The 23,925-nt window shown below is 45.2% G+C and overlaps 2 protein-coding genes across 3 annotated transcripts in view; one reads left to right on the top strand and one right to left on the bottom strand.

The window, feature by feature from the left end:
* Positions 1 to 1,838, top strand: part of LOC145338883 (NACHT, LRR and PYD domains-containing protein 3-like) — a 36,893-nt gene extending 35,055 nt beyond the window's left edge. The window contains exons 5-6 of the mRNA XM_080183288.1: positions 93 to 260; positions 1,751 to 1,838. Of these exons, the coding sequence (XP_080039414.1) occupies positions 93 to 260; positions 1,751 to 1,838 (256 nt within the window). The remainder of the gene's footprint in view (positions 1 to 92; positions 261 to 1,750) is intronic.
* A 20,350-nt stretch (positions 1,839 to 22,188) lies between these two features.
* LOC145338882 (NACHT, LRR and PYD domains-containing protein 3-like) overlaps positions 22,189 to 23,925 on the bottom strand; it is a 56,855-nt gene continuing 55,118 nt past the window's right edge. The window contains exon 11 of one of the 2 annotated variants that reach the window (XM_080183286.1): positions 22,189 to 23,743. In XM_080183286.1, the coding sequence (XP_080039412.1) occupies positions 23,656 to 23,743 (88 nt within the window). In that variant the 3' untranslated portion in view covers positions 22,189 to 23,655. The remainder of the gene's footprint in view (positions 23,744 to 23,925) is intronic. The other variant, XM_080183287.1, reaches the window with a different exon arrangement.

The raw sequence follows: 23,925 nt of genomic DNA, 5'->3' as shown, positions 1-23,925 counted from the left end.
CTCCTACAATACATTATTATTGTTATTAACAGTATTATATAAAACACTGGGGATTGAGCCTGATTCCTGTTATTTCTCTCTCTGATCTCCAGTCTGTATAAGAACGCTCTCACAGATTCTTGTGCTGAGGATCTCGTCTCCGCTCTCTGTACAAACCAGTCACTGAGGTTTCTGTACCTGGGATCAAACTCCTTCACAGATCAATCTGTCCCTGCTCTCCGCCACCTCATACTGACCTGCAGGAGTCTGGAATGGATAGAGTGAGTGTTTGTGTTAATGTTTAGTGTAATAATTAAAATATAAATGAATTTAAAATATAAATGGGCCTGAATCTTCCAAGCAGCAGCAATGGTAAGCAGATTGCCGGAATGTGTGAAAATTCCCCCAACCTGAAACTGATGCATATTTCTCCCAGAATCTTCAGCACAGTGACCCCGGGGAGATCCATCAGAGCAGAGTCGGGGAAGAGAGAGCACACACCCTATTTACAGCACAGTGACCCCGGGGAACTCCGTCAGAGCAGAGTCGGGGAAGAGAGAGCACACACCCTATTTACAGCACAGTGACCCCGGGGAGATCCATCAGAGCAGAGTCGGGGAAGAGAGAGCACACACCCTATTTACAGCACAGTGACCCCGGGGAGCTCCGTCAGAGCAGAGTCGGGGAAGAGAGAGCACACACCCTATTTACAGCACAGTGACCCCGGGGAGCTCCGTCAGAGCAGAGTCGGGGAAGAGAGAGCGCACACCCTATTTACAGCACAGTGACCCCGGGGAGCTCCGTGTTAGTTGATTGGGGGAGTGAATGGGTTGGTGTGTAGATGGATGAATGGTTAGTCAGGCAGCTGGGGAGAGGTTGGAGGATTAGTTCTGGGTGTCGGGGGAGTGGATGAGTTGTATTGTGTTGTGTTGGAGGGTTAATCGGGAGTTTGGATGGTGTCTGGGAGTTGGTCATGTTGTTGGGGTCTAAACAGATGTGGTTGTGTGGTGGGGGGTTGGGATTGGTTAATAGCTTTGAAGAAGGTAGTGGGGTGGGGTTGGTTCTGGGGGAATGAGTTTAAATCAGAGGTTTAGTCAAGAATGTATTGAAGAGGCAGCTGGATAGAGCACTTGGGGTGAACGGGATCAAAGGTTATGGGGAGAAAGCAGGATGAGGCTATTGAGTTGGACGATCAGACATGATGGTGATGGATGGTGGAGCAGGTTCGAAGGGCCAAATGGCCTCCTCCTGCTCCGATCTTCTATGTTTCTGTGTCAGGTGAGGAGAGGTTGGGTCAGGATGAGGCCAAGTTGGGAGAGTTAGTCTGATTAGTTTAAGGGCTCATGGGAGGTCACCAGGCTGGAGGGGAGGTAGGGATGAGTGGGTCTAGTCAGATTGTGGGAGGTGTAGTATGGGGGATCAGTGGGAAGTGATTGGGGGACTCGGTTGTGCTATTCAGGTATTAGCCCAGGTGGTGAGCTGTCTAACATTACCTGAGTAACTATCCAGGTCAATTTTGTGGATCTGTCCCAAGTCTCTGACTCTAACTGCAGCAGTGGACTTCCCCAATAGTAGTTACTACCTCTGGGACAATTCCCAGGTAGATCAGTGTGTCAGGACATCCACAGGGTCCCGATGCTCATCTTCAGTTGTGTGTCTGGGTCTCTGGTGATCCAGAAACCAGAAGATTTGTCCCATTAACTCCAGTCTCCTGTTATTTACCCTATTGTTCAATCTGTTTATTTCCTGTTTCATCTTTAATCTGTTTCAGGCTGGAGGGAAATCAGTTCAGTTCAAATGGAAGGAGACAGCTGGAGTCACTGCAGGGATTCAGATTGGGACTGAGAGTGACAGTGTGAACATTTCAATCTCTGAACATTGCGGCTCCACCGGTTACAGTGAAATCCTGAATTGTGAAGATCTTCGACAGCTCCTTCCAAACCCTTCATTCCTGCCCCTCTCCCTCCCTATTCCATCAGCCCCTCCAGCCTGGCAGTGATTTCCCTGCTTACCTGGTTTCCCAGCTGGAAAACTGTTGTAGTTTTAGTCTCCACATTGAAGGAAAGATTGCTGCAAACCATTGTTTAAGCAGCAATGTGTTGTCAGTGTTCTCAGCAACAGAGTCTTCACCCTCCTTTCAAAATGGAGCAGCAGAGATCATTCTCCAGAGAGAGGGAAGAGTGTGTGTGATTCTGACAGTACCCAGCAGAGGACAGATTGGTCAATCTTGTCAGAGTTTCCTCTCTGTCTCTGTGAATGAATTAAAGGCTCCACCAGCCTCTCCTCAAAACCTCTTTCACTATCTGGGGATTAAAGTCACACAATGCCACCATCTGCTGGTGGCTCACACCTACTGCAGGCGCTGCTCTTTGTGAGCCTCAGACAAGTTCAGTCAGTCCCATGTCTGCATCTGGGAACCGGTTACTGCAGTGTGAATATTGAACAATATTGACAGGGATTGGAGTTTACAGCAGGAACCTCGGCTGGTGAATTAACCCTTTTATCACCAGACACTGTACATGAACTCTGTTCCCTCATTCCCTATGGGAGATATTGTCTGGAGATTGTGGTTGGGGATGATCTCAGACTGTAATGTGTACATTTGGTGCAGTTATTAGACACTAATCCCATTCAGAATGAAAGTGGGTAAACTGTGCTGCACTCTGTAATTCCTGTTTCCAAGATAACACATCTGCACCTATTTCCAGACACACAGGCCCAAACTGACACCCACATACTCACAAACACACACAGATACTCTCAGGCACAGAGAAACACACTCTCACAAACACACACACCCAGACACTTGCACATTCTTACCCACGTACTGATACAGAGAGACTTAGAATCTATCTTAAATACACACAACACGCAGCCATACACCCCCAGAAACACACATCACAAACCCACGTGGTTAATGATTTCTCAGCACCCCATAACCAAGTAAAATTTAATATGGACAACAGTGATAACATTTCCTCTGAAACCGATATCCCTAGAACGAAAGCAACAAATGAACACTGGTGCAGGATTACACAGGATCAGAGCCTCGGAAATGCAGTTTCCTCTTTCCTTGTTCCTTATATCTCACTGAGCAGATGCAGAGCTATCGCACAGAAAGCTAGAATTCACAATTTCACTCTGTCCCTGCACACTCACCCCAGCTTTATTTAATTTCTGAATGTATGATTTATTTTGGATTGTCTCAAAGATCTCAGGACAGATGCATGATGTCAGATATGACCATTATTTATCAAACTGTTTATTTGACCATGACAGATATTACCTGGGGTTTGTCAGATTGTTGTTTTTCATCCATCTGCAGTTGCAGATGTCAGCGTTGAAAAGTGGAGAGATATTCTATACCATTAAAAACATCACATTGAATCAGGGAAATTCTTCAAAGACTATGAATTAATCACTTTCAAATTAGTATCATTTCTTCAGAACAAACTATTCACATCATCTATTATTACAATTTAAACTCACTTTATTGTGTTGTCTGGTCTGTGCTAGTTTTAACTGAATACTGCTCAGTCTGTGACATGATCTATGTTATTGAGTTTTGAAAGAGAAAGGGTTAATGCTGTTGCTCTGTAATTGTAATGGATATTCCTAATATTATCATCTGTATCACTGTAGGAATTTGAAATCAAATGCTAGTTGGTTAATTTGTCAAATTCTAATTGGGAACCATTGGAATGCTGAAACTAATACGGACACAAGCTAATAAAGAGCGGGGGACTAGTATAAATACTGTAACTAACAGTGAGAGTGAAACTAAAAAGACCGTAAGATACAGGAACAGAATTCAGCTATTCTGCTCTTGCTGATCTTCCAGCTGAAAGAACTGTCCTCGGCTGAGTGTTACACACTGGCACATTCCAAGGTCCAGGACTACGTGCTGAGGGACGGGCTGAAGCTTGGGGCAGCTGCCGCAAAGGCACAGTGGGGAAAGGCCAGACTGTAAGGCCTTTTAACGGAGGCAGACCGAGGGCCCAGGAACTGCAGAACACCCTCGACCTGCGGAGCTGTGTGCCAATCTGAGCAATAACGGCACACAGTCATTTATTGAGGCAGGGATATGACTGTAATTTGTATAGAACTGTAAAAAGGTTTTATTCTGCACTGTTTGCAATTCATAGACATAGAACATTCCAGCGTAGACAGGCCCTTCGGCCCACGATGTTGCACCGACCAGTTGAAAAACAATGACCCTCTAACCTAAACCAATCCCTTGTATGTAGATTTGCAATGGTTTGAGATTTTTATGAATAAAGTATATTTTTGAAATTAAAAGAATTCTGCTCATTGAGTCCACTCCACCATTTAATCAGGGCTGATAAGTTTCCAACCCCATTCTCCTGTCTTTTCTCCATAACATTTGATCCCCCTTCCCAATCAAGAACCTATTGATCTCAGTCTTAAATACACTCAATGAACTGGCCATGCATAGCCTTCTGTGGGAATGAATTCCACAGATTCACGACCCTCTGGCTGAAGAAAGTCCTCCTCATCTCAGTGCAAAACAGTTGTCGTTTTATTGAGGCTGTGCCCTTGGATCATAGTCTCTCCTACAAATGGAAGCATCTTCCTCATGTCCACTCTATCCAGGCCTTTCAGTATTCTGTAAGTTTCAATGAGGATCCCCTCATCTTTCTAAACTCCGAGTACAGACCCAGAGTCCTCAAACACTCCTCCAATCTCCAGCTTTTCATTTCTGGGATTATTCTTGTGACTCTCTTCTGGACCTTCTCCAGGACCAACACATTCTTTCTTTAATACAGGCCCAAATGTGCTCTCAATACTCCAAAGGTAGTCTGACCAGAGCCTTATAAAGCCTCAGCAGTGCAACCCTGGTTTTGGTGGCACAAATTATTTTAATTTCTAAATGTGGCAAAGAATTTGAGGTTAACAAATAAAACTCAGCTGATAAGGTCATTTATTACATGTCAATGTCCTAGATTGGTCTGTCATGGTTAACCTAACAACAGGAGATTCAGATACAGATTCCAGTCGTTTTCTCATCTGGGATTTTAATTGATGATTTATCTTTTGATTTGAATTATTTGTCATGTGTATTAAGATACAGTGTAAAGTATTATTTGTTGTGCACTAGACAAGCAAAGCATGCCGTTCATAAAGAAGGAAGAGAGTGCAAAATGTAGTGTTACAGTCATAGCTCGGGTGTAGCAATGCACTACGGTGTTCTAATGCAAGATCGGTTCATTCAAAACTCTGACAGCAGCTGAAAAGAAGCTGTTCCTGAATCGCGACCTCAGACGTAGAGCAGGAGCCAGACCAAACCGTGAGACAACCAGAAAGAATGTTTTCTGTGGTGAGAGTCATAGTGGGAACGCCAAATTTCCTTAGTCTGTCTGTGATCGCCTTGGATAAATCTGAAATTGGAGAGATGATAATGTTTGACTTGAATATCTGATGGTGTAAAGTATCTGGGAGCAGAGTGGATTCAATAAAGGCTGGAATACAGACTGGGGGAATGAGTGGGAAGATGTTGTGCTGAATGAATGGTTCTTGTAGGAGAGGGATGGATGGAGGGAAGGAGGGTGAGATGGACGGAGGATGAAATGGATGCAGGGAGGGTGAGGTGGACTAATGGAGAATTTGAGAAGCTGCAGTTTCCATTTGAAGAGGGTCCCAGAGCCTCTGAGCAGCTGAACTGGGGAAGCCTTTGGGCAGAGACGGCGCTGCTGCTGTTTCCCCTCCCGGCCACCAGGGGCCGCTGTAACCCTCCCGGCTGGTGCTGCAGCTGCTGCTCCTCCCAGTGTCACCTCCTGCCGCCTCCGGTCCAGCCGCTGCTCGTTGGTGGAACATCCGGGGCCTGTGGAGGGGCGGGGCCTCCGCCATGTTGCCGTGACGTCACGGTGAGGCCCCTCCCCCTCCCCCGCCGTTTGTTTTTAAATAAAAAGGAAGAAGTGAGTGTTGAGCAATGGGGAAAGTGAGAGAAATTCCGAGCCGGAAACCCCGCCAGGAACCCAATCAAAATTAAATCAAATCCATATTTATATCCAGAGGCCAGGGCGGGACCGCGCCTGCGCGCTGTGTTCTCCCAGACTGCACCGCGCGGATCAGGATTAAAAAAATCACAACTTAAAAAAAACAGTATCGATATCCCCGAACCGAGAAGGAACGACAAATTGTTCCTCTGGACACTTTTGTATCTCTCCCCTCTCACCTTAAACCTGTGCCCTCTAGTTTTAGACTCCTGTACCTTTGGGAAATAAAAAGATATTGACTATCCACTTTGTCTGTGCCCCTCATTATTTTATAGACCTCTACAAGATCGTGCCTCAGCCTCCTACACTGCAGAGAAAGAAATCCCAGTCCATGCACCTTCTCCTTATAACTCAGTCAAAGTTCAATTGGAAAATGATGTTGCTGAATCTTTTTATGATATTTGCGGGTGTATCTCGCACAGTTGACTGTGGAGAACCATGGGAAGAGTATCATTTAAACTTTTGGAAGACTTTCAACAAGGTCTCACATCGCAGACGAGTATGATCACTAATGTTGTTCAGGGAAGGAAACCTGCCATCCTGACCTGGTGTGGTCTACATGTGACTCCAGAGACACAGTCATGTGATTGACTTTCAAATGTCCTCTGAAATGGCCCAGCAAGCCACCCAGTCGTAACAATCGCTACAAAGTCTCAACAAAGAAAGAAAACTGGACAGACCAACTGGCTTTGACCTAGGCACTGGGAAAGATAACAGCAAAACAAAAAGCCCTGTCGACATTGCAAATACACCTTACGCACAAGTGGGGGCTAATGCCAAAATTGGGAGAGCTGTCTCACAGCCCAGTCAAGCAATGCCTGACATAGCCAAACTCCCGGAATCATGCCTCACCCCAGATTCCAACAGTGCCATCCCTGGATATGTCCTCTCCCAGCGGCAGGACAGACCCAGCAGACTCCTGTATACATCGGGAGGGGGTTGCCCTTAATAGTGACTCCTGGCCCCATGAATTCTCATGGCTTCATGTTAAATATGGGCAAGAAAACATCTTACTGGTTAGCTGTCCTTCTTCCATCGGTGAATCATTTATCTCTGCATTGAACAACACTTGGAGAACGTATTGAGTGAGGCAAGTGTGCAAAATATACTTTGGGTGGGGCTTTTCAATATACAGAACCAAAAGTGGCCTGGCAGCGGCACTGCTGATGGAGCTGGCTGTCTCCAGAGGATATTACTGGGAGACTGGGTCTGCTGCAGCTGGGGAAGGCACCAGTCTTCATTTCAAAGACATAAGAACATAAGAAATAGGAGCAGGAGTAGGCCATCTAGCCCCTCGAGCCTGCCCCGCCATTCAATAAGATCATGGCTGATCTGTCGTGGCTCAGTTCCACTTTCCCGCCCTCTCCCCATAACCCTTAATCCCCTCTCTTATCAAAAACCCATCAACCCGCGTCTTAAAAATATTTAGCGAGGCAGCCTCCACCACTTCAACGGGCAGAGAATTCCAGAGATTCACCACCCTTTGAGTGAAGAAGTTCCTCCTCAACTCCGTTCTAAACCGCCCCCCCTTTATCTTGAGGCTGTGCCCTCTAGTCCTACTGTCCTTTCTGAGCGGGAAGAGTCTCTCCACCTCTATCCTATCCATCCCATTCATCATCTTATACGTCTCAATGAGATCTCCCCTCATTCTTCTAAACTCTAACGAGTACAAGCCTAGTTTATTCAGCCTCTCCTCATAGCTCAACCCCCTCAACTCGGGTATCAGCCTAGTAAACCTCCTCTGCACTCCCTCCAAGGCCAAAATATCTTTGCGTAAGTGCGGCGCCCAAAACTGCACACAGTACTCCAGCTGCGGCCTCACCAATGCCCTATACAGCTGCAGCAAGACCTCCCTACTTTTATATTCAATCCCCCTCGCTATGAAGGCCAGCATCCCATTCGCCTTCCTGACCACCTGCTGCACCTGCAAGCTGGATGGGTGAATAAATATGCAGTTTGATGTTAATTACATGAGACTGTCGGCTTTGAAGATTCCCCAGTTCCATGTGCTGAGAGACAGGAATGATTAAACAATGTCTACAATTCAAAGCCTTCAGGCAAGTGAAAAAGCAGGAGAACAACTGAATCCACAAACGCTGCCACAGACAGTATTCCAAGCTTCAACTTCATGTTTGAATGTGAAATAAACCCCAGGCCACACTGGGATGCTGAACTATTTGATTCCTGTTTTTTTCCTCCCAAACTTCAAAATAAAAATCTGTGCTGAAACATTCCTTGGACAGAGCAGAGGGAATTTGACTCTGGATTTAGCCCATTCCAGGATTTGTGTTGGGAACATTTGAGGAAGGGTGCAGATTAAACATTATTCCTAACTGCTGGAATTGAAGTTGGGGGCTGATTGAATCAAACATTGAAAACAATGAGGGAAAGGGAGAGGCTGATAAAGAACAAGTTTTTTCCTGCTGGTTGGGGATTCCAGGATTTGGGAATATTTGGGGGTTAGCCTCAGTTTGGAATTTGAGAATTGTAGGAATGAAAACATTGCCAGATGTGGTGTGGGGTTAGTTTGAAACAATCTTCTGCAAATGGCTATTGATGCTCAGACACTTGTTATTATTTTCAATCTGGGGTTTGATAGATTTCCCTTAGTCCAAAGGGGTAAAGAGAAAGAGAGTTCGATCACAGATCAGCCAGGATCTTATTGAATATTGGAACAGGCTTTCAGGAAGATTGTTCCAGATTCCAAACACCCTCTCGGTGAAGTGATTTTCCACATTTCACTTCCCCATCATTTCCAATCTGGGCCCTCTAGTTCATCACCATCTCTTGAGAGGGAAGAGTTTCTCACTCTTTAACCTGTCCATAACCCTGAGGATCTTCAATCTCTCTCTCAAGCCTCACCTCGGCCTTCTTTTCCCCAAGGAAAACAGTCCCAACCTCTCCACTCTACCCTCAGAGCTACGGATCTTAATCCCTGGAATCATTCTTGTGAACCTGCTCCGCACTCTCTCCAATCTCTTCACATCCCTCCAGAACTGGTCGCAGGCTCCAGATGAGGCCTAATGAGTGTCTACCCTGATAATTGGGAAGTGATTCATTTTGGTAGGACAAACTTGAATGCAGATTACAGGGTCAGCGGGAGGGTTCTGAGGAATGTGGAGGAAAAGAAAGATCTTGGGGTTCATATCCACAGATCTCTGAAGGTTGCCACTCAAGTACATAGAGCTGTGAAGAAGCTTATAGTGTGTTAGCACTATAATGTCATTTACTGTTATTAACAGGGGGTTTGAGTTTAAGAGCCGTGGGGTTACGCTACAACTGTGCGACCACATTTGGAATATTGTGTTCAGTTCTGGTCACCTCACTATAAGAAGGATATGGAAGCATTGCAGAGAGTGCAGAGGAGATTTACCAGGATGGTTTGGAGGGTAGGTCTTATGAGGAAAGGTTGAGGGAGCTGGGGCTTTTCTCTTTAGAGCGGAGGGAGATGAGAGGCGACTTAATAGAAGTTTATAAGATGATGAGGGGGGATAGATAGAGTGGATGTTCAGAAACTATTTCCTCATGTGGATGTAGCATAACTATTCGGTTCATGGTGGGAGATATAGGAGGAATGTCCGAGGTAGATTCTTCACTCAGAGAGAGGTTGGGGTGTGGAATGCACTGCCTGCTGTGATAGTGGAGTCGGACACTTTAGGAACTTCCAAGAGGTTATTGGATAGGCACAAGGAGCACTCCAGAATGATCGGGAGTGGGATAGCTTGGTCTTGGGTTTGGACACAGCTCAGCACAACATTGAGGGCCGAAGGGCCTGTACTGTACTGTTCTATGTTCTATTTTACAAGTTCAATATGAGCTCCTTCCTCTTGTACTCAGTTCCTCCATCAATAAAAACTGGGATACCACATCCTTCGTTTACTGCTCTCTCAAAGTTCCCTCCCCACTCCCTGAATGGATGGAGATATTCCAATCCTAGAACCCCTACAGTGCAGAAGGAGGCCACTCGGCCTATCCAGTCTGTACTATCAACTATCCCACCCAGGCCCTACCACTGTAATATCACAGATTGACCCTGCTAATCCCCCTGACACTAAGGGGCAATTTGAATGGCCAATCCACCTAACCCACACTTCTTTGAACTGTGGGAGGAAACCAGAATTTCTTTAATCTGTCCTTAAAGGATTATTGACTCATCTTTAAACGTCCACATGAGCCCTGACAGAACAAGGCCAACATGGGGGAATCTAGTGTCAGGTTTGAAAATGGATTCATTAGTGTCACAAGTAGAGTTGTATTAACACTGCAATGAAGTTACTGTGAAAAGCCTGTAGTCACCAAGCTCTGGGACCTGATTGGGTTACACTGAGGGAGAATTTAGCACGGCTGATACACCGTGGGGGTAAACCAGAGGAAACCCACGCAGACACGGGGAGAATGTGCGAGCTTCACACAGACAGTGACCCCAGCACTGTCTCAGAGTAAGGGGAGGGGGTAGGATGTTTAGGACTGAGATGAGGAGGAATTTCTTCCCTCGGAGTCCTAGAGTCACACAGTGAAGAACAGGCCCTTCGGCCCATCGAGTCTGCACCAACAGGAGCTCCCACTAAAGCTGTGCTAGCCCAGTTTTCCATCTCTTGTACCATATCTTGGAATGTTGTGATGTTTTGAGTGCTCATCCAAATGTTTTTGAAAGATTGTAAGGTTTAGGAGAGAGGTTTAGGACAGAGATTACTGATACAAGGCCCAGATTGTAATAACAGAGAGTCTATTAATTGTAGTTAATAGTTTTCTTGTAATTTAAATTTCATGTATAAATAAATAACTTTTCTCGTTCCTTATTCACAATTGTTCATTGTGTCTCTTTCTGTCTCCTTGTCTGTATCTGTGTATCTCTCTGTGTCTCTGTATTTCTCTGTATCTGTGTCTCTTTCTGTCTCTTTGTCTGTACCTGTGTATCTCTCTGTGTCTCTGTATTTCTCTGTCTCTGTGTCTCTTTCTGTCTCTTTGTCTGTATCTGTGTGTCTCTCTGTGTCTCTGTATTTCTCTGTATCTGTGTCTCTTTCTGTCTCCTTGTCTGTATCTGTGTATCTCTCTGTGTCTCTGTATTTCTCTGTATCTGTGTCTCTTTCTGTCTCTTTGTCTGTATCTGTGTGTCTCTCTGTGTCTCTGTATTTCTCTGTATCTGTGTCTCTTTCTGTCTCCTTGTCTGTATCTATGTGTCTCTCTGTGTCTCTGTATTTCTCTGTATCTGTGTCTCTTTCTGTCTCTTTGTCTGTATCTGTGTCTCTCTCTGTGTCTCTGTATTTCTCTGTATCTGTGTCTCTTGTCTTCGTGTTTCTCTGTGTCTGTGTCTCTCTGTGTTTTTCTCTCTGTGTGTCTGTGTGTCTCTTGTCTCTGTGTTTCTCTGTGTCTCTGTCTCTCTGTGTTTTTCTCTCTGTGTGTCTGTGTGTCTCTTGTCTCTGTGTCTCTGTCTCTCTGTGTTTTTCTCTCTGTGTGTCTGTGTGTCTGTGTGTCTGTGTGTCTCTGTGTTTCTCTGTGTCTCTGTCTCTCTGTGTTTCTCTCTGTGTGTCTGTGTGTCTCTTGTCTCTGTGTTTCTCTGTGTCTCTGTCTCTCTGTGTTTCTCTCTGTGTGTCTGTGTGTCTCTTGTCTCTGTGTTTCTCTGTGTCTCTGTCTCTGTGTTTCTCTCTGTGTGTCTGTGTGTCTCTGTGTTTCTCTGTGTCTCTGTCTCTCTGTGTTTCTCTCTGTGTGTCTGTGTGTTTTGAAGCTAAGGGCCTAGTATTTCCAGCTCTGAGCTGAACCCACAATCTCCGGAGCGAAGATCGCTGTATTGAAGGCAGGAGGCCCAATCACTCTCTGTCTGGTTTAGTTTTGTAATGTTTAAGTTTTTAAACGTCTGTTAGCCTTGTTGGGGATCTCACTGCAGTTTGAGAAAAGCAAACACTGATCCCACACTAAAACCCCCCCAACACAGGACTGATCAGAGAGTGTGAAATGGAACTGCTGTCAGACTGGGTTATTAAACTGACTTAAGGGATTTGAAAAATCTCTCAATGTTTCACTGATTAAAATCTCTAATGTCCCACGTCATAAATATCTGATCATTGGTGTATCTCTCTTTTACAGATCAAGTGATGGGTTGAATTTTGGCCGCTGTAGATTTCCCTCAGCTGATTATGAAGATCTCTGAGTGACACAAACACAATATCTGCTCTCGGTGACTGTAACAGTCAAATTGTCTCTGTTTATCATTCTGAATCTGGAACTGAGACAATCGTGGACAGGATTGCAGTTTTCAGTGTGAAATGTATAAGGGGATTTTTGTTGTAATGTAATTGTAGTTAATAGTTTTCTTGTAGTTTAAATTTCATGTATAAATAAAGAACTTTTCTTGTTCCTTATTCACAATTGTTCATTTCCCGTGATGTTGAGCTCTGTTTTTTCTCTTTCTGGTCTCTGTTACAGTTGTACAGATACCGGGCAGCTCAGATCACATGGGTTCTGATCTCAGTGTGAAGATCAAAAGGATATATGTACTTTTGTTAACTTTAAAATCAATTTTCCTGTAAAATACTCTCTGAATTTTTTAATAAACATTGGATGCAAAATTAGATCTGACTTTGCCTAATTCTGTCTCTCTTGTATTTCTTGATTAGTGTATTTATGTGTGTGTCTCTCTATCTCTATCTTTCTGTGTATTTGTACATCTCTCTGTCTCTATTTATCTGTATCTCTCTCTCTCCCCCTCTCTGTCTCTCTGTTTATCTGTGTGTCTCTCTCTGTCTCTGTATTTCTCACTATTTGTGTCTCTCTGTATCTCTGTGTATATCTCTCTGTGTATCTGTATATGTCACTCTTTATTTGTGTCTCTCTCTGTCTCTTTGTTTCTCTCTATCTTTATTTCTCTGCGTATCTGTGTGTCTCTCTGCCTCTATATTTCTCTCTGTCTCCATCTCTCTTTAATAGAACATAGAACATTCCAGCGCAGTACAGGCCATTCGGCCCTCTGTGCATGAGTCGCAAAAACCCAGCTTGCAGGTGCAGCAGGTGGTCAGGAAGGCGAATGGGATGCTGGCCTTCATAGCGAGGGGGATTGAATATAAAAGTAGGGAGGTCTTGCTGCAGCTGTATAGGGCATTGGTGAGGCCGCAGCTGGAGTACTGTGTGCAGTTTTGGGCGCCGCACCTGCGCAAGGATATTTTGGCCCTGGAGGTAGTGCAGAGGAGGTTTACTTGGCTGATACCGGAGTTGAGGGGATTGAGCTATGAGGAGAGGCTGAATAAACTAGGCTTGTACTCGTTAGAGTTTAGAAGAATGAGGGGAGATCTCATTGAGACGTATAAGATGATGAATGGGATGGATAGGATAGAGGTGGAGAGACTCGTCCCGCTCAAAAAAGACAGTAGGACTAGGGGGCACAGCCTCAAGATAAAGGGGGGGCAGTTTAGAACGGAGTTGAGGAGGAACTTCTTCACTCAAAGGGTGGTGAATCTCTGGAATTCTCTGCCCGTTGAAGTGGTGGAGGCTGCCTCGCTAAATATATTTAAGACGCGGGTTGATGGGTTTTTGATGAGAGAGGGGATTAAGGGTTATGGGGAGAGGGCGGGAAAGTGGAACTGAGCCACGACAGATCAGCCATGATCTTATTGAATGGCGGGGCAGGCTCGAAGGGCTGGATGGCCTACTCCTGCTCCTATTTCTTATGTTCTTATGTTCTTATGTTGCGCCGACCAGTGGAACCAATCTAATGACCCTCTAACCTAAACTATTCCAGTGTTATCCATATGTGTATCCAACGACCATTTGAATGCTCTTAAAGTTGGCGAGTCCACTACTGCAGCAGGCAGGGCATTCCACGCCCTTACTATCCTCTGAGTAAAGAGCTTTGTCTCTGTGTTTCTCTGGATCTGTGTCTCTCTCTCACTCTGTTGTGTGTGTGTGTCTCTCTCTGTCTCTGTGTGTGTGTGTGTCTCTCTGTCAAGCTGTATCTGTGTCTCTCTGTATCTGTGTGTTTCTTTATATATGTGTCCCTCTCTGTATTTTTTCTCTGTCTCTATTTGTCTCTGTCTCTGTATCGCTGTGTCTCTGTATCGGTGTGTCCCTCTCTGTATTTCTCTCTGTGTCTCTCTGTTTCCACGTCTGTGTGTCTGTCACTGTATTTCTCCCTGTGTTTCTCTCTTTCTGTCTGTATATGTGTGTCACTCTGTATCTGTGTGTCTCTCTCTGTATCTTTGTGTGTGTGTGTGTCTCTCTCTGTATCTGTGTCTCTCTGTCTCTCTCTCTGTATCTTTGTGTGTGTGTCTCTCTCTGTATCTGTGTCTCTCTGTCTCTCTCTCTCTGTATCTTTGTGTGTGTTTCTCTCTCTCTCTCTATCTGCGTGTCTCTCTCTCTGTACCTGTGTGTCTCTGTATTCCGAAATTGCCCCTTAGTGTCCCAAGTGTGTTTCTGTGTGTGTGTGTGTGTGTGTGTGTGTGTGTGTGTGTGTATGTGTTTCTCTTTGTGTGTGTGTGTGTGTGTTTCTCTCTTTGTGTGTGTGTGTGTTTCGCTCTTTGTGTGTGTGTGTGTGTTTTTCTCTTTATGTGGTTGTGTGTTTCTGTGTGTGTGTTTTTCTCTCTTTGTGTGTGTGTGTTTCTGTGTGGGGGTGTGTGTGTGTTTCTCTCTGTGTGTGTGGTTTTTTCTCTGTATATGTGTGTGTTATTTTCTCTTTATATGTGTGTGTGTGTTTCTCTGTGTGCGTGTGTTTCTCTCTTTGTGTGTTTGTGTGTTTCTCACTGTGTGTGTTTCCCGTTTTGTGTGTGTGTTTCTCTCTGTGTCTTTCTGTGTGTGTGTGTGTGTGTTTCTCTCTTTATGTGTGTGTGTGTGTGTTTCTCTCTTTGTGTGTGGGTGTTTTTTTCCTCTGTGTGTTTGTGTTTCTCTTTGTGTGTGTGTGTGTATCTGTGTTTCTCTCTTTGTGTACGTGTCTGTTTCTATCTTTGTGTGTGTGTGTGCTCCTCTCTTTGTCTGTGTGTGTGTTTTTCTCACTTTGTGTGTGTGTAATTCTCTCTTTGGGTGTGTGTGTGTTTCTTCCCTTAATATGTCTGTGTTCCTCTCTTTGTGTGTGTGTGCATCTGCATTTCTCTCTTTGTGTGTGTGTCTGTTTCTATCTTTGTGTGTTTGTGTTTCTCTCTTTGTGTGTGGGTGTTTCTCTCTTTGTGTGTGGGTGTTTTTTTTTCTCTCTGTGTTTGTGTTTCTCTTTGTGTGTGTGTGTATCTGTGTTTCTCTCTTTGTGTATGTGTCTGTTTCTATCTTTGTGTGTGTGTGTGCTCCTCTCTTTGTGTATCTGTGTTTCTATCCTTGTGTGTGTGTTTCTTTCTCTTTCTGTGTGTGTGTGTGTGTTTCTTTCTCTTTGTATGTGTACATGTGTTTCTCTGTGTGTGCGTGTGTTTCTCACCGTGTGTGTGTCTCCCGCTTTGTGTGTGTGTGTTTCTCTCTGCGTTTCAGTGTGTGTGTGTCTCTCTCTTTATGGGCGTGTGTGTGTGTGGTTCTCTGTATGTGTGTGTTTCTATCTTTGTGTGTGTGTGCTTCTCTCTTTGTATGTGTGTGTGTGTTTCTCACTTTGTGTGTGTGTGTGTTTCTCGCTTTGTGTGTGTGTGTGGTTCTCTCTTAGTGCATTTGTGTTTCTCTCTTTGTGAGTGTGTGTGTTTCTCTCTTTGTGTGTTTCTCTGTGTGTGTTTCTGTGTGTGTGTATTTCTCTCTGTGTGTTTTTGTCTGTGTGTGTGTGGTTCTGTTTGTGGGTGTGTAGTTTTCTCTCTTTGTGTGCATGTGTTTCTCTGTGTGTATGTGCTTTTTTCTCTTTGTGTGTGTGTTTGTCTCTTTGTGTGTTTCTTTGTATGTTTGTGTGTGTGTGTGTTTCTACGTGTGTCTGTGTTTCTCTCTGTGTGTGTCTGTGTTTCTGTATGTGTGTTTCTGTGTGTGTGTATTTCTCTCTTTGTGTGTGTGTGTGTGTGTGTGTTTCTCTCTTTGTGTGTGTTTCTCTGTGTGTGTTTCTGTGTGTGTGTGTATTTCTCTCTGTGTGTTTTTGTCTGTGTGTGTTTCTGTGTGTGTGGTTCTGTTTGTGGGTGTGTAGTTTTCTCTCTTTGTGTGCATGTGTTTCTCTGTGTGTATGTGCTTTTTTCTCTTTATGTGTCTGTGTTTTTCTCTTTGTGTGTGTGTGCTTCTCTCTTTGTGTGTTTCTTTGTATGTGTGTGTGTGTGTGTTTCTGCATGTGTGTGTGTGTTTCTCTGTGTGTGTGTCTGTGTTTCTGTATGTGTGTGTGTCTGTGTGTGTGTGTGTTTCTCTCTTTGTGTGTGTTTCTGTCTCTGTGTGTTTCTCTCTTTGTATGTGTGTGTGTTTCTCTCTTGGTATATGCGTCTCTCTCTGTACGTGTGTGTGTGTGTGTCTCTCTCTCTGTGCGTGTGTATCTGTGTGTGTGTGTGTGTGTGTGTTACTCTCTCTCTGCGTCTCTCTCTCTGTGTGCATGTGTGTCTCTCTCTCTCTCTGTCCCTCTCTGTGCGTGTGTGTGTGTCTGTCTTTCTGCGTGTCTCTCTCTCTTTGCGTCTGTGTGTGTGTGTGTCTCTCTCTCTCTTTGTGTGTGTGTGTCTCTCTCTCTGTGCGTGTGTGTCTCTGTCTGTGTGTGTCTCTCTCTCTGTGTCTCTCTTTGTGCGTTTGTTTGTTTCTCTCTCTCTCTCTCTCTGCAACTGTGTGTGTGTCTCTCTCTCTGTCTGTGCACGTGTGTGTGTGACTCTCTCTCTGCATGTGTGTGTCTCTGTGTGCATGTGTGTGTGTGTCTCTCTCTGCGTTATCTCTCTCTCTCTCTCTGCATGTGTGTCTCTGTTTGTGTGTCTGTGTGTATCTGTCTGTGCATATGTGTATGTCTCTCTCTCTCTCTGTGTGTCTCTGTCTCTCTGCATCTGTGTGTGTGCATGTCTGTCTCTGTGCGTGTGGTGTGTGTCTCTGTGTTCTGTCTCTGTCTCTTTCTGTCTCTGTGAGTCTCTCTTTCTCTGTCTCTCTCACTTTCTCTCTGTGTGTTCTCTCTCTCTCTCTGCGTGTGTGTGTGTCTCTCTGTATACAGGTGTGTGTGTGTGTGTGTCTCTCTCTCTCTCTCTCTTTTGCCTGTGTGTGCGTCTGTCTCTGTGTGTGTGTCTCTCTCACTCTTCTTGTCTCTGTCTTTCTCTTTCTCTCTCTCTGTGCGCATCTCTCTTTCTTTCTCTGTTTGTGTGTGTCTCTCTCTCTCACTCTGTGCGTCTCTCTCTCTCTCTCTCTCTGCGTGTGTGTGTCTCTCCCTGTATACATGTCTGTGTATGTCTCTCTTTTGCCTGTGTGTCTGTCTCTCACTCACTCTGTGCGTGTCTGTCTCTCTCTGCATGTGTGTGTGTTTCTCTCTCTCTCTCACACACTCTGTTACACACACTCTGTCTCATACACATACACTCACACTCTCTCTCACACACTCTCTCCCTCACACACACTGTCTCTCTCTCTCACGGACACACTCTCTCCCTCACACACTCTCTCTCACGTACACTCTCTCTCTCTCACACACACACTCTCTCTCTCTCACGGACACTCTCTCTCTCACGTACACACGCTCTCTCTCACACACATACACACACATGCATACACATACACTCTGTCCCCCTCTCACACACACTCCCTCTCTCTATTTCTCTATCTCTCACACACACATGCACACTCTCCCTCAAACGCACACACTCTCTCACACATACTCTCAAACATAAACTCTCTCTCTCACACACACATATACTCTCTCTCACACACACATATACTCTCTCTCTCACACACACATATACTCTCTCTCTCACGTACACTCTCTCTCTCTCACACACACTCTCTCTCTCTCACACACACTCTCTCTCTCACACACACACTCTCTCTCTCTCACACACACTCTCTCTCTCACACACACACTCTCTCTCTCACACACACACTCTCTCTCTCACACACACACTCTCTCTCTCACACACACACTCTCTCTCTCACACACACACTCTCTCTCTCACACACACTCTCTCTCACACACACTCTCTCTCTCTCACACACTCTCTCTCTCTCACACTCTCTCATACACTCTCTCTCTGACGGACACACTATCTCTCACGTACACTCTCTATCTCTCACACACACACTCTCTCCCTCACACACACTCTCTCCCTCACACACACTCTCTCTCTCACACACACTCTCTCTCTCTCACACACACTCTCTCTCTCTCACACACACTCTCTCTCTCTCACACACACTCTCTCTCTCTCACACACACTCTCTCTCTCTCACACACACTCTCTCTCTCTCACACACACTCTCTCTCTCTCACACACACTCTCTCTCTCTCACACACACTCTCTCTCTCTCACACACACTCTCTCTCTCACACACACACTCTCTCTCTCACACACACACTCTCTCTCTCACACACACACTCTCACTCACACACACTCTCTCTCTCTCATACACTCTCTCTCTGACGGACACACTATCTCTCACGTACACTCTCTATCTCTCACACACACACTCTCTCCCTCACACACACACTCTCTCCCTCACACACACTCTCTCCCTCACACACACTCTCTCCCTCACACACACTCTCTCCCTCACACACACTCTCTCTCTCACACACACTCTCTCTCTCACACACACTCTCTCTCTCACACACACACACTCTCTCTCACGTACACTCTCTCTCACACACACTCTCTCTCACGGACACACTCTCTCTCTCACACGCACACACACTCTCTCTCACGTGCACTCTCTTTCTCACGGACACTCTCTCTCTCACGTACACACGCTCTCTCTCACACACATACACACACATGCAAACACATACACTCTGTCCCCCTCTCACACACACTCCCTCTCTCTATTTCTCTATCTCTCACACACACATGCACACTCTCCCTCAAACGCACACACTCTCTCACACATACTCTCAAACATAAACTCTCTCTCAAACACATTCTCTCTCTCACACACACACTCCCTCACACACACACACTCTCACATACTTTGTTACACACATCCTCCCTCTCACACACATACGTTTTGTCTCACATACTCACTCTCTCACGTATACACACTCTCTCACGTACGCACTCTCTCTATGTACGCACTCTCTCATGTACACACTCTCTCTCTCTCACGTACACACTCTCTCTCAAACACTCTCTCTGTCATGTACACACTCTCACACACATACACATACATGCATACACATACACTCTCTCCCCCTCTCACACACACTCCCTCTCTCTATTTCTCTATCTCTCACACATACATGCACACTCTCCCTCAAACACACACTCTCTCACACATACTCCCAAACATAAACACTCTCTCTCAAACACACACTCACACACACACTCTCTTACACACACACTCTGTTTCACACACACTCTCTCTCACATACTCTGTTACACACATTCTGTCTTTCACACACGTATATTCTGTCTCACATACACACTCTCCCTCTCATGTACGCACTCTCTCTCTCACGTACACACTTTCTCTCTCACATACACACTTTCTCTCTTACGTATGCGCTCTCTCTCACGTACGCACTCTCTCACGTACGCACTCTCTCTCACGTACACAATCTCTCTCTCACGTACACACTCCCTCTCTCTCACATACGCACTCTCTCACATACCACTCTCTCCTTCTCACAGACTCTCTCTCACATACTCTGTTACACACACTCTCTCTCTCTCACACACATACATTCTGTCTCACATACACACTCTCTCACGTACACACTCTCTCTCTCACGTACTCACTCTCTCAAACACACTCCCTCTCTCACACATGCATACACATATACTCTCTCCCCCCTCACACGCACTCCATCTCGTTATCTCTCTCTCACACACTCTCACTCTCTCACACACTCTCTCACACACTCACTCTCTCAGACACTCACTCTCTCTCACAAACTCACTCTGTCTCCATGTCTGTCTCTATCTGTCTCTCTCTATCTTTGTCTCTGTATGGTTATGTGTCTGTGTCTCTCTCTCTCTAGGGGTGTGTGTGTGTTTATGTCTGTGTGTGTCTCTCTCTCTCTCTGTGCCTTTCTATTTCTCTCTCTTTTTCTCTCTCTCTCTGTGCCTCTCGCGCACTCTCTCTTTCTCTCTGTGTCTCTCACTTTATTTCTCTATTTCTGTGTGTGTGTTGCTCTCGATCTGTCTTTCTCTCTCTCTATATCTGTGTGTGTCTCTCTCTCTCTTTCTCTCTCTGTATCTGTGTCTCTCTCTCTGTATCTGTGTGTCTCTCTCTGTCTCTTTCTCTCTCTCTGTATTTTTCTCTCTCTCTGTATCTGTGTGTGTCTCTCTCTATCTTCCTGTAACTGTGTGTTTCTCTCTCTCTGTATGTGTGTGCGCCTCTCTCTCTTTCTCTCTCTGTATCTGTGTCTCTCTCTCGGTATCTTTGTGTGTGTCTCTCTAACTTTCTGTCTCTGTGTGTTTCTACCTCTCTGTATCAATTTCTCTGTGACTCTGTGTTTCTGTGTGTCTCTCTGAATCGGAGTGTCTGTACCTGTGTGTCTCTGTATTGAGTCTCTCTGTATCTGTGTGTCTCTGTACCTGTGTGTCTCTGTACCTGTGTGTCTCTGTACCTGTGTGTCTCTGTATTGAGTCTCTCTGTATCTGTGTGTCTCTGTACCTGTGTGTCTCTGTATTGAGTCTCTCTGTATCTGTGTGTCTCTGTACATGTGTGTCTCTGTACCTCTGTCTCTCTCTGTATCTGTGAGTCTCTTTGTATCTGTGTGTCTCTTTGTATCTGTGTGTCTCTTTGTATCTGTGTGTCTCTGTACCTCTGTGTCTCTCTGTATCTGTGAGTATCTGTACCTGTGTCTCTCTCTATCTGTGTGTCTCTCTCTGTCTGTGTGTCTCTTTGTGTCTGTGTCTCTGTACCTGTGTCTCTCGGTACCTGTGTGTCTCTGTACCTGTGTGTCTCTCTGTACCTGTGTCTCTCTGTACCTGTGTTCCTCTGTACCTGTGTCTCTCTGTGTACCTGTGTCTCTGTGTACCTGTGTCTCTCTGTACCTGTGTCTCTCTCTGTACCTGTGTCTCTCTCTGTACCTGTGTCTCTCTCTGTACCTGTGTCTCTCTGTACCTGTGTCTCTCTGTACCTGTGTGTCTCTGTACCTGTGTGTCTCTCTGTACCTGTGTGTCTCTGTATTTCTAAATTGCTGCTTAGATGTGAAGATTGGGGGGATTGGCCATGTTAACTTGCCCCAGAGATGGAGAGACAGGGACACAGGGGAGCCCGAAACGCTACAGAAACAGGAGAAAGGTTTGAAAATGGAGGAATGTTTCTTATCCATCTATAAAAATAACCCACTCTGACAGCAGTTCCATTTCACACTCTCTGCTCAGTCCTGTGTTGGGGTGGGTTTAGTGTGGGATCAGTGTTTGCTTTTCCCAAACCGCAGTGAGATTCCCAACAAGGGCAAGAGCTTTCAGTGTTTAAAAATGTAAAGATTACAAAACCAAAGCAGACAGAGAGTGATGAGGCCTCACACCTTCAATGTAGTGATTCCCCCAATCTTTCCTTTTGTATATTGCTTCCTTCCCCTGTTTGAAGTATTGGAGACGTAGACATTACTGAAACAATTCAATCTCTCGGGACAATCCCTGTAAACAGCTTCTGGAAACAAATTGACACTTTGATCACCCAAAAAGCTGAATCTCCCTTCAAACATCTCCCTCCCCATATCCTTGTAAATGTAAAGAGAACTCCCATTTCCCCAAAGCAGGAAGATATGAAATAGAATCATCATAGCCTCTCTATCAAAGATATAAGGTTTCTTTTCCATAAAGTTTATTTATTAGTCTCACAAGTAGGCTGACATTAACACTGCAATGAAGTTACTGTGAAAATCCCCTAGTCTCCCACACTCCGGTGCCTGTTTGGGTTACACTGAGGGAGAATTTAGTAGGGCCAATGCACCCTAACCAGCATGTCTTTTAGACTATGTGAGGAAAGTGGGGGACTCAGAGGAAACCCACGCAGACACGGGGAGAATGTACAGACTCCACGCGGACAGTGATCCAAGCCGGGAATCGAACCCGGGTCCCTGGTGCTGTGTAGCAGCAGTGCTAACCCACTGTACCAGCATCCACACACACAGACACATAGATATATACAGACACACACACACACACACACACACACACACACACACACACACACACACAGATATGCTGCGTTATATACAGAGGCAGATATTCTAAGATACTCAAAAATATATAGTAGGACACACAGACAGGCACACACAAATATACAGGGAGAGACCCGGGGGACACGGTGGCACAGTGGGTTAGATTATGTGTTTATACGTGGGGATGTCAGTGCCTGTGTGAGATTGAGATTATAAAACAGAAACACAACCCATCTTTGGAATGGAATCACTTTAACCCACCTGTGCATCTGAGATGTTAACAGTTCCAGAAATAATTGAAGTAATGTTTACCGTGTGAATGGGTGTTATGAGTTAAGGAATGGTCACCCTGCTTCAACACAAACTTTCCCTAATAAATATGTGGGAACTTTTGTTGTGGTTGATAATTGGCAGGGTAAACAGGACCGGGCGAGAGTGGAAAGAGAACATTTGGATTCCAGCTGAGCTGCTCTCTATCACCGAAACCTGTGCAATTGTAAAAGCAAGAACTGCAAAAGGGGAAGAGTTTGTTTAGAAATTATTTTCTGTTCAAACACGGACAAAATGTGATTAAAGGTAGCAATTGTGTCTTAAAATGTTTGTGTTTCCAACTTTCAAAGAATCAGTTTGGAAACATTAAAAGAACCATTAGCAAGATATACTGGAAGATTAAACACTGAATGTCTGACACAGGAATTACAGAGTTCAGCACAGTTTACCCACTCCCATTCTGAATGGGATTAGTGTCTAATAACTGCACCAAATGTACACATTACAGTCTGAGATCATCCCCAATGACAATCTCCAGACAATATCTCCCATAGGGAATGAGGGAACAGAGTTCATGTACAGTGTCTGGTGATAAAAGGGTTAATTCACCAGCTGAGGTTCCTGCTGTAAACTCCAATCCCTGTCAATATTGATCAATATTCACACTGCAGTAACCGGTTCCCAGATGCAGACATGGGACTGACTGAACTTGTCTGAGGCTCACGAAGAGCAGCGCCTGCAGTAGGTGTGAGCCACCAGCAGATGGTGGCATTGTGTGACTTTAATCCCCAGATAGTGAAAGAGGTTTTGAGGAGAGGCTGGTGGAGCCTTTAATTCATTCACAGAGACAGAGAGGAAACTCTGACAAGATTGACCAATCTGTCCTCTGCTGGGTACTGTCAGAATCACACACACTGTTCCCTCTCTCTGGAGAATGATCTCTGCTGCTCCATTTTGAAAGGAGGGTGAAGACTCTGTTGCTGAGAACACTGACAACACATTGCTGCTTAAACAATGGTTTGCAGCAATCTTTCCTTCAATGTGGAGACTAAAACTACAACAGTTTTCCAGCTGGGAAACCAGGTAAGCAGGGAAATCACTGCCAGGCCGGAGGGGCTGATGGAATAGGGAGGGAGAGGGGCAGGAATGAAGGGTTTGGAAGGAGCTGTCGAAGATCTTCACAATTCAGGATTTCACTGTAACCGGTGGAGCAGCAATGTTCAGAGATTGAAATGTTCACAGTTTCACTGTCAGTCCCGATCTGACTCCCCGCAGTGACTCCAGCTGTCTCTTTCCATTTGAACTGAACCGATTTCCCCACAGCCTGAAACAGATTAAAGATGAAACAGGAAATAAACAGATTGAACAACAGGGTAAATAACAGGAGACTGGAGTTAATGGGACAAATCTTCTGGTTTCTGGATCACCAGAGACCCAGACACACAACTGAAGATGAGCATCGGGACCCTGTGGATGTCCTGACACACTGATCTACCTGGGAATTGT

Source organism: Carcharhinus amblyrhynchos, unplaced genomic scaffold (genome assembly GCF_965287045.1).
Source record: "Carcharhinus amblyrhynchos unplaced genomic scaffold, sCarAmb.v2.hapA chromosome_216, whole genome shotgun sequence".
Taxonomy (NCBI): Eukaryota; Metazoa; Chordata; class Chondrichthyes; order Carcharhiniformes; family Carcharhinidae; genus Carcharhinus; species Carcharhinus amblyrhynchos.
Note: the sequence above shows the minus strand (reverse complement) of the source record. Positions and strands in the feature narration are given on the sequence as shown.